Below are 11325 nucleotides of genomic sequence, written 5' to 3' on the forward strand. Positions count from 1 at the left end.
TGGCACACGTGCCATAGGTTGCCTACCCCTGGTATAGCACATACAATCATCTCGCTTTGATGATTGTCAGGTGTGGTTTGGAGGAGTTATTTATCATGTGGAAAAATGTACCATGTGTGAATTAGCCTGGATGAAAATGCAGTCCTCAATTTCACTGAATGTACTTCTTAATGGCAATCTTGGAACTCTTTGATGTGCAAATGATAAAGTAGGTTTTTTTTTGGGGGGGGGGGGATGCTCTTAATCTGATCTAAAATGAAGAAAGTGCTTTTCCTAATGTTTCAACTCACTTTTTATTTTATAGCCAAATGCCAAATGTCCTCTTTGTAGGAACGAACTTCGAGTAGAACATTTGGTAGAATGTCCTCCGGAGGAGTCGGATTCTAGCATTGAGAAGAAGGGCGATCGGGAATGGATATCCAGTTCAAAAGTAATTTCCCACTGTCTTGTGTAGTGAAATGTAGCATGTTAAATAGAAATATTTTTCTAAGCTTTAAAATTGAATTTTCAGTGTATACATCAAGTTAATACAACACTACTAAAACCATAAAATCCTACCATAAGCCTTGGTTGCAACAAGGAAACAGACAAAAGTAGTGCAAATTGCAGCTAAGTAATGTTGTTGACCTAGAACTCCCTTAGTGAAGGGCTGTTTGTGGAGCGTAATAATTAAAATATTGTTTCAGTAAAAGAGCAGAAATCCTAATATTTTTTTCTTTTGAAGATATATTTTGTAACTAAATGTAAGTAAATCATCTTTAATTTATCAGAAATGAATGAATAAATTTGTTTAGAAAATTCTTTAAATTCCTGAGGTTCATACATTTAAAATTAAATAAATGAGCTTCTCACATTATATTTCACAAATGTTTTATTAACATTTCACTAGTTCACGTAACTGGTTATGTCTGTTTTTAAAGTTTATCTTTTTTTGTTTGGCCTCAACCTCATCAGTGTACAAGATCTTACTGCCAAATCTGAAATTTTCCTGCCTTCATTTGATTTCCTTTTTTGGTTTTAATTGCAGAAGTTGACAATTTGTCAACAAACTTAATTTAAATTTGCAAGAAGGTTACTGCTCTTTCAAAGTCAGTATATATTGAGCCCTTAAAAATATCTCTATCCTGACAGTTATAGAAGCTGAAGAACAAATATATTTGGCCTTTGGGCTCAAAGGTGGAGGGACGTCACTCTTTTTATTCTTCTCAGCTCCAAAAGGAATCTTTGATCTTCCTTTTCCTCCTCTGATGTTCTATAGCACTGCTACCTCCCCTTCCCCCCCCGAACCCCTACCTCAGTCTCACTGCTTTGAGTTCCACCTCCACGTCCTTCCTCTTTGCATGCTTTCTGGCCTGAAGAAGATTGTTGACACTTGTCAGTAGGAGAAAAGTGCATTGGCTACACAGATTAGATTGATATTAATTCCTCCAGGAAACTTTCTCCAAACGTTGCCAACCTCCCAATAGCCACCTTTTATAACCATAAAAACTGTCCAGTTCTTATTTTCTTTTCAGGAGTTGTTCTAAAAAAAAAAAAAAAAAAAAAGTCTTTAGGATTGCCCTGCTTTATTACAGGCTAATACGATAAATTATCAGGCATCAGCACAGTACCTAAGAACAAAGCTTTTGAAGTATCCATAAGATTGGGATCATAATCCTATTGCATAAATCTTAATTTTTGGCATTTCAGATCAATGCTCTAATGCATGCTTTGATAGACCTAAGGAAGCAGAATCCAGCTGTAAAGTGTCTGATTGTTTCTCAGTTCACCACTTTCCTGTCTCTAATAGAAACTCCACTGAAGTAAGTTGAACTAATTATAATTTTGTACTTCTTAGTGGCTGAAATGTCTGTGAAATGTCCATTTCAAATAAATTGGACAAAATATGCTTTTCTTTTAGAATGTTACAGAATCATATTACTCTTTGTTTAATGGTATAGATCCATGTATCTTAATTTCTGTTTTGACTAGAAGCATAACCTTTTAAACATTCACAGCAGAGGTCAGGATTTTAAATAAATGTATTTCCTGTTGTCATAGTGACTTGATAAATGTTGTTTTTCTTTTACTCCAGAGAATCAGGGTTTGTGTTTACTCGTTTGAATGGGTCCATGGCACGGAAGAAGAGGGTACAAGCAATTCAGAGCTTCCAAGACAGGCAAACAGGGTCCCCGACCATAATGCTGCTATCCTTAAAAGCTGGTGGAGTTGGTTTAAATCTGACAGCTGCTTCACGAGTGTTTTTAATGGATCCTGTAAGTAATAGACTTAACACTGGTATGTTGACAGTGATCTATGCAAAACTAGTTGTAGGTCCCTCAGGATTTTAGGAAGGGGTGGGTGTAAAGCCTATACTACAATTAAAAACCCAACCCTGGACTGTGCCAGCTAACTTGGGCTCACAGGGCTTCTGCTAAAGGGCTGTTTAATTGTGTATAGACATTCTGCCTTGGGCTGGAGCCTGAGCTCTGGGACTCTGAGGTGGGAGGGGCCCAGAGTGTGGGCTGCAGCCTGAGCCCGAACGTCTACACTGCATTTAAATAGCCCCTTAGCCAGAGTCATCTGCGGGTGTCTAATTGCAGTGTAGACATAAAAAAAAATTGGAAAAGGCAGAACTACTTGTGCAATAGTAGTAGTAGACTTTTTACTAAAAGTCAAATTTAGTGGAACGTCATGTGAGGTACTGACATTAAAAACTACCACAGAAAACAGAGTGCAGCTGACTGGGGTTGTGCATGAGCCATTTTCAGTCTAAACATCTTTGTTTGAGTTTAGCACTCCTGTTACGAAGTGACTGCAGATGGAGAAACAGAAGGTTATTCTTTCTGTGTTGTCCACACAGCTCCTGCTCTTGGTGCACATGCACCCCATGCGCATGAGATCAGATCTTTTTTTTGGTCAGCAGTTTCTTTTGGGGCCGCTTTTATACCCTCTTATGTCCTCCACTGAGGGCATAAAGGGTGGAGCAGGCTCACTTGCCCTATATTCCTTTTTGATGACCATGGCTGCAAGATGAACTCCTTGGCAGTGTTTGCTTCGCTTGTGCACTATGTGATTCACCTTGTATTTTTAGGATTAGCTTAGACTGGAGCTCAAGTTCCTACTCACCTAAGTATCTTGAAAATGAGAGCACAGTCTCCTAAGTCACTTAGGCTGTTCTTCATACTTTTAAAACTAGTAGATCTCATCCCCTCCTTCATCGTTTTTATTCTTAGACTGGAAGAGAGACACATTTTCCTGCTTTTTTTCAACTCCCATTCGATTTCTCAATTTTGAATAAATTAGTCCAAATGAAGAAAATGTTCTTTCTGTGCCTGCAGAAGAGGCTATTGCTGTCAAAAGCTGATTTAGCACTTCAACAAACTGGTTCCAGGCACTTAGCTAGGGACTTCCCACAAGTTTGGTGGTGTGATGTTCTTTAAAATATCTTCAGCAAACATGTATTACTTGAATGGTTCACCTCCAGCCGTGAAATCTCTTATGGTTGGCATGATTGATGAGATTAGATGCCATGTCATAGCAGCAGCATCTTCTTCAATAGTGAGATATCTACTCTAGTATTTTGAGTTGGTAATATTGGCAAGAAATTGAGGTGGAGTAACTGCTTGATCCATCGCATCTTTACTACCTGCAATTTAACTTTTGTTGTTGGAGTCTTTCTTCAGTCAGCTGTATTAGCAATACAGCAGTAATCTTTCTGCAGTTTGTCTAAGGCAATGAAAATGGATTTTTTGACATTCAGCATATCTTCTACATTTCCCTTTAGTCTGATGTTGACTACTTTGGCTGTGATAGTTCCATTTATTTTGTCCCGATTTTCATCACAAATTGTCATCAGAATAGGCAAGTTTTTTAAATAAATAGCTCAAAGCAGTCAACCACTGAATTCAGTTGTACACCATGGGGGAGAATTAGTTTGGATCTTGCTCTCTTTAGTGAAACTGACAAAAAGTGATGAAGTATTTTGCAATTTCAGCAACATTTTCATTTATTCCTGGAGTGGTATTTTAAGTCTGGCTAAAAGATGCATCAGATGAGCACTGCACCTATATACATTTCAGGTTCCCCCTTTTAGATTTCTGTTCATCTTTGCTACATTTGCAGCATTGTCGGTGACAAAGCTGTGTTGACACTTGAATTTTTGTTCAGCTTTTGTTATAGCTTTTACTGCCTGTTTTTTAAGTACTCTGCTGCATGGGCATTTCCTGATGTATCAATTTTTTCTTAAAGATAGACAAACGCATTTTCTGTTGTCACACAAGCACATATTACTAAATCATTGTGTACATTGCTGCACCCATCAAGGCTCGGATTAACACATTTCTCATCAATGTTTTTTGCACATCGTTCAGTTTCCTTCTCATTCACTGTATCCAGCAACCTTCCAGCAATGTCTGTTCTGCTGGGTGGAGTGTAGCCTGGTTGTAATGACTGAACCATGTCAATGGAATGTTTGTTCTGAACAAAACAAAAGGGAGAACTGGTTGCATAAATGAACTGAATGAGCTTTTCATCTATGGAGTCTTGCTGGAATTTGCTGGTCCTGATTACAAACTCATCCATGGTTTTACTGAAAATATAAATGATTTTTTTTTTTACTTAAAAAAACTTTTTTTTAATCCACCCTACATCCTTCTATAGAATAGTGTGATCATGTCACATTCCCTAAGAATAACAGTTACCGATAAAAATAAACAATGCTAATCACATGGCTACTTTTATCATAGGCCATACTGTTACGGGTAACATGTTTTAGTGAATTCATTTTTAAAATTTCTTAGTGTCTTAATGTACTCGCAGTGTAGTTTTGAAAAACTAATTGTTCACCATAAGGTTTAGATTGATGATCATATATCATTGATAGGCTTGGAATCCTGCTGCAGAAGACCAGTGTTTTGACAGATGTCACAGACTTGGCCAGAAGCAAAATGTTATCATCACTAAGGTGAGCTGTCTGAACAACTGTGATTTTGATATAGGAGTGATGCTCTTTTAAATAAAGAGTTATTTAAAAGAATTGGGCAGAGGATATAGCTATAGTATAACATAACTATAACTTTAGTTGGGATTCCATTTTTGAAATGTTAGCTTGGGCTATGTTGTTTTTCTCACTTACAGAAATGTGAAATTTTGTGACAGTTGTGCAAAAATAATGGGGTATGAACCCCCTCTCTCTCTCTGAAGAGATGATATTAATTTTTGGAGCAGAGTTTGCTTGTTCCTGTCTGAAATCCTAAGGTTGGTAGGTGTGATGCTTTCTCAAGGTGCCCAGGACTGCAAGTCACCTTCTTACTCCTCACTATGTCCAGTCAGAGGAAGACTTGCTGATGCCTAACTGGGTGTCAGCTGCTCCCTGACACCACCAGTCTGTTAGCCACTCTTACAATCTCCTCAGAGCTGTGCCAGGCCTTTCTTTGCCTTGCAGGTTATCAATAGATGCCCCCCAATCCTTGAGCCCTCATAGTATCCAGCACCTGTCACTGGACAGTCTCAGAAATTACCAGATTTGCTATCCCCAAATGGACTGAATACACACTAACTGGTTTGATTCAATTGAGGATCAGTGCCTATCTGACATCATAGCACTGAGGTATATATTTATAGTGAAAACAGACAAGTTTATTATCAAAGATTAAGATTTAAGAGCTACTGAGTAAGGATAATTAGAAACAAAACTGTTTTTACATATAAAATGATAAATTACAAACCAGGGTCTACACTTATAAATGGTTATCTTTCCTATATGATGTAGATTTCTCTCTTCTCCTCTCTCCCCCCCCCCCCCCAAAAAAAAAAAAAAGTTGACTTTTGCAGAGCTAGCTGGTTTCAGACAAACCAGGATCCAAGTGTTCATGAAGCATCCCCTTCTACCAGGTGTTTTTTCTCAGTGAATAGATGAGACTTTTTCCCTTACATTCTATTTTTATTATTATTTCCCCCACCCCCCACCCCGAGGCAGGACAACCCCTGTGGGTTAGTCTCCAGTGACTTACCATTCCTCTGTTCACTTTATATATAAATTTGGCTCCTATTGTGTTGGTTTACAATGCTTAATTGACCTGTGAATTGAGATAGGTGAATATACATCCTATTTCCTGATTTGAAGAAACCTGTTTTTTGTTTGTTTGTTTTTGTTTTTTAAGTTGGTGACAGTCTTTATATTTTCACTACATACACACAACTCCTTAAATATCATCCATCCATACATGATGCCATGATTGTGAGGATTAGTATGACCTAAGCTTTTATTACAGACCTTACAGGATATAATTTATGGATAAATACCATGAAAGCAGTGTGTTTAGCTGTAGTGAATTTGTCAGGTTTCTTAAGAGTTGCGGTTACAGGACAGCGAATCCTTTGTCAGCTGGTACCAATGGGCCTCTGTGCCACAGCTTTCCCCTATATAGATTCAGTAGGATTAGCTGCTGTCTACTCCACAGATCTTGGTTTAAAGTCTCTCTGCCTGGACAGGGTATCCGCTTATTAATTTGAACTTCATACATTCATTCAGCTAATAAACTGTTCCAATAATCAAACTAAAATACAGTCATAGGTTAGTTCCCATGTTAATTCCCCCTTGGGGAGAGGTGAGGTGTTTTCCTTCTCTCATCCCCCTCAGGTTTAATTATATCTCCCATGCCCATGCTAAACCCACAGATTAAAGGGCACTTTTCCCTCTCCTTAACATCTTCACTTGCCACTGTGGTTATAACCTGTCTGGGCTTTTCCTATTCTTTACTGGGTAGCATGGATTTGTCAGCATTTTTACCACCCAGAGTCTGCCTCGTTCCAGGGGAGTTCTGAGGCACATCACCTTACAGCCATACCTTGTTTCCCTTCTCCCCGCGTCATTCTGGTCCAGAGCACCTTCTAGCTGTGCCAGTGTCTCGTCGCCCCCAGTAATCTTCCCTACTTCTAGTGGAGTTCTGGTCCACAGCATTTCCTAGCTGTACCACTATCTCGCTGCTCCCAGCAGATTCTGAGCCACAGCACCTTTTAGCTGTGCCACAGACACACTCAGCACTGACTCAGTTTCCCCAGTGAGGGTAGATGTCGAACTCTCCCCCTCAAGCACTGAGTCTGGTCATGACGGGCTTGTACCTGAACCCTCATAATTTGATCCTGGTACACTACTACAGAAAACACATCAAGAAAAATAATTTTCCACAGTCAGAATCCCAGAACAAAGGTTAGTGTCCATAGTGATTCAGCTGCAGGCAGAGTGATAGCGTCCATCATTCCCTCATCTATTTGTATGTTAGCCCCTGATGAGGCACACACTTATGTCCTTCCTCCTGGGTCCCATGGGCGTGACTTGACCCTCGTCTCCTGTTCGAGCTGCCTGCATTTTGTCCAGGTCAGCAAGCGTCTGTTGCTCCAGCTCTGTCTCCTCACTCTGATGTCTGGCTTCCTGCTCCATCCATGTCTCCTCCAACCTCCACAGCTCTGGATCTTTAGTCACTGCAGATACCTCTGCTGGATCATCTATGGGCCCCATCTGCTTTGTCACTGCATGCCGTATAGGAGAAAAAGGGACCCCTCTGGCTGCTGGTTTGGAGCAGGTGACCCATTGTGCCTCATGGCATGTGAGTGCATCCTGGCCACCAACTCCAATTTCTCCTGATCAGCAGCAGGTAGACTTCACTGCGCATACAGGCCCAGAAGCCACTCTTCATGAACCGCTTGTAATTTGTGCTTGCTAAATAGCTTTTACCTGAGACAAACTAACAGACGTGCTCTTGCAGACCTGCAGAAGTATAAGCCTTTGCAACAGTGTTGTAAAAATCTTCACGTACTACTGCACTGCCACCATTCTGTCATAGATCCTAGAAAGCACCCCTTCCTGGCTACCCACTAGAACTGCTGTGAGGGGAATCTGAGCTTCTGTGCTCTGGATTCTCAGGGTGTTTCAAGCTCCAGAAGCCTGAATGGAATCGAGCCACTAACCCAGTCTGTAGGTCCCTAGGCATGCTGCTATTGTCCAGCCAGCCAGGGTTTTGGTCTTTTTTGGGAGGGACCCAAGTGCTCTTCGTTACGTCACTGCAGGTCTCTTAGCTGCTGATCTGTTTTTCACCAGCCAATTGTCTCCCCCTCCTCCTCCTACACCAACCGGGGGGGGATCCCATTTAGGAAATTGGAGTTGTTCCTCTTCTGATGTCAGCAGCAAGTAGGAAGAATTTGTTATTCCAATAATCAAAATGGAGGCAGAAGAGAGATTACTCCTTTCCCCCAAGACCCAAGATTTGTCTGTTTGTTGGGCAACAAAATGGCAAATGAAATTTAATGAGGATAAATGTAAAGTAATGCACATTGGAAAAAATAACCCCAACTATACATACAATATGATGGGGGGCTAATTTAGCTACAAGAAGTCAGGAAAAAGATCTTGGAGTCGTCGTGGATAGTTCTCTGAAAATGTCCATGCAGTGTGCAGAGGCAGTCAAAAAAGCAAAGAGGATGTTAGGAATCATTAAAAAGGGGATAGAGAATAAGACTGAGAATATATTATTGCCCTTATATAAATCGATGGTACGCCCTCATCTTGAATACTGCGTACAGATGTGGTCTCTTCATCTCAAAAAAGATATACTGGCACTAGAAAAGGTTCAGAAAAGGGCAACTAAAATGATTAAGGGTTTGGAACGGGTCCAAAGCTTGGAAAGGAGGAGACTAAGGGGGGATATGATAGAGGTATATAAAATCATGAGTGATGTGGAGAAAGTGGATAAGGAAAAGTTATTTACTTATTCCCATAATACAAGAACTAGGGATCATCAAATGAAATTAATACGCAGCAGGTTTAAAACAAATAAAAGGAAGTTCTTCTTCACGCAGCGCACAGTCAACTTGTGGAACTCCTTACCTGAGGAGGTTGTGAAGGCTAGGACTATAACCGAGTTTAAAAGAGAACTGGATAAATTCATGGTGGTTAAGTCCATTAATGGCTATTAGCCAGGACGGGTAAGGAATGGTGTCCCTAGCCTCTGTCTGTCAGAGGGTGGAGATGGATGGCAGGAGAAAGATCACTTGATCATTGCCTGTTAGGTTCACTCCCTCTGGGGCACCTGGCATTGGCCGCTGTCGGTAGACAGGATACTGGGCTAGATGGACTTTTGGTCTGACCCGGTACGGCCTTTCTTATGTTTACTTTGCCACTTACTCTTTTGGCAAAGTAAGTGAATGATAGAGCCACATTTCATTCAGAGTGTTACCATATTCGGTAAAATTTCCAGAAACATGGGCCTATATTTCTAAATCCATACATAGGCACTTAAATAAGTGGCCTGACTTCAAATATGCTAAGTACAGAATAATTCCAATTAATCACTTAAGTGCCTAAATTTAGGCACCCATTTTTGAAAATGTCTGCCTTTTACTTTAAGTGTGTTTTTTTTTTTTTCTTTTTAATGTATGTTAGTTCATTGTGAAGGACTCAGTGGAAGAAAATATGCTGAAAATCCAGAAAAAGAAGAGGGAACTTGCAGCAGGAGCCTTTGCAGCTAAAAAGCTCACTGTTAGTGAAGTAAAACAAACCAAGATCAATGAAATTAAGACTCTGATTGATTTATAATTTTGTAAGAGGGTAGGTCAATCATTCTTTCTGAATAAAGGATATAGTACTATAGTTGATGTGGCATTAGTTTTTATGTGCACACACTCCATGTGTGTTTTTATAATTATGCTGCGAAGGTACTTTGGCAGATAGAATGTAGACCTGTGAAATCAGCTGACAAGGATAAAAATTGGTTTGACTATTTAAATGTTAATTAAAAAAATTCTTTAAATATTTTTGTACTCATTAAACTTATAAAAAGTCATATTTCAAACATTACAGCATTTCTGTATACAAGTAGTTTATTTGAGAGGTGGACCAAAAAAAATTCAAAACAGAATTATATAACTTATTTTACTGTGCATTCTTATTTGTAAATTTCTGACCTATTTCTAGAATGAAAATGCAAATTGTATGTTTCTGGCACTGAAAATATGACCATCTGCCCCCCCGCTCTCCCCCAAATAGAAACATTAAAAAATGTAAATAAAATGCAGACTAGAACATAACTATTTTTAACCTGTCAGGTCTTGTTCATTGTGTTTCAGGACTGATAGTTTATAGTAATTGCAAAACTAAAAATGTGTAACTCCTTGTGAAGACTGATATTTAATTATGGATTTATTTTCTGTCAGTCTGTATAGGTTCTAAAATATAAGTAAAATATAGAGGAAGACACTTTTGTGTATAATGTACAGTTGCAACAGGGAATGAATGCTTCTCAAGAGTCTCCAGGATTTTATCAAAGTGAACTATTTTGACTGTAAATGTAAAATACTTACATTTAATGTTTTCCTTCTGTTAACAATTCCATTTAAGTGTATACAAATTGTAATTCTATATGAATTTTTTTTTTTTTTGGCGCTATGTGGGAAAGAACACGTAAATTCTAGTTTTGACATACATACTATTACATGTAACCAATCCATGTGTTTTGGATTTTGGAATATGCCACCATATATAGTTTTGCTGTATGCAGTATAAAAGGATGTTGTGCTTTTTTTGTAACCCCACTTGGACCTTGGAGAAAATAACTAAAATTTCTTTTTTTAAGCGGTTAGAAGCTTTATAATTTTTTTCCCCAACACTAAATACTTTTTTATATATATAAGTTGGAAGATGCCATGTGGAACACTGATCTGTCTAGAACTTGATTTACAGGGGAAGGAGCAATTTGATTAAAAATTACTCAAGTGCTAGTTGAGAATCTATAGTTCTGTTCTTTCAAACTTATCCAACTTCAGCTCTTAGGTGGAAGAGGTGATATTAAATAGCACCAATCTCGTCCCAGTTGCCTCTATCCCCAGACATATGCTTCCTTACTGCTCCATGCTGCCCTCCAATGTGATAACTGACACCTGGCTCAACTATCATGGGCTCAGAATCAGAAGCAGGGAATTGTGTGTCTGGGGAAATTCAAGAAGGGTTTCTAGTAACAGGGAAGTGGGTCAAAATTTGCTTTTGACATGTTCCTCTTTCCATTTACCATCAGCTGGTCAATATTCTAGGTATTAGTGCAGAATTGTAACTGAACGGCAACTGCACATCCAATGATATTAGTTTTGGGTGAATAGTTTAAATTCTTAAAATTAAATATAAAGGGTAGAAGTTCCTATTCTGTTCAGATATAAAATAACAGATCCAAAGCCATTATATTTATATTTTTTCTTCTGGTTTAATGGTCCTAACAGGAAGGCTGACTTAACATGACTGGATAATTCCATGATGGTGGCAATATTTATTTAGTCTATTACCATAGTGCCCAAAGG

The 11325-nt window shown here is 39.0% G+C and overlaps 1 protein-coding gene across 4 annotated transcripts in view; it reads left to right on the forward strand.

Annotated features, from left to right (window-relative positions):
* HLTF (helicase like transcription factor) overlaps nt 1-10614 on the forward strand; it is a 54644-nt gene extending 44030 nt beyond the window's left edge. For all 4 annotated transcript variants that reach the window (XM_005312908.4, XM_005312909.4, XM_042853656.2 and 1 more), the window contains 5 exons: nt 305-430; nt 1690-1802; nt 2075-2255; nt 4865-4945; nt 9422-10614. In XM_005312908.4, coding sequence (XP_005312965.2) covers nt 305-430; nt 1690-1802; nt 2075-2255; nt 4865-4945; nt 9422-9574 — 654 coding nt within the window. In that variant the 3' untranslated portion in view covers nt 9575-10614. The remainder of the gene's footprint in view (nt 1-304; nt 431-1689; nt 1803-2074; nt 2256-4864; nt 4946-9421) is intronic.
* Nucleotides 10615-11325: the final 711 nt, after the last annotated feature.

Source organism: Chrysemys picta, chromosome 9 (genome assembly GCF_011386835.1).
Source record: "Chrysemys picta bellii isolate R12L10 chromosome 9, ASM1138683v2, whole genome shotgun sequence".
In the NCBI taxonomy this organism is placed as follows: Eukaryota; Metazoa; Chordata; order Testudines; family Emydidae; genus Chrysemys; species Chrysemys picta.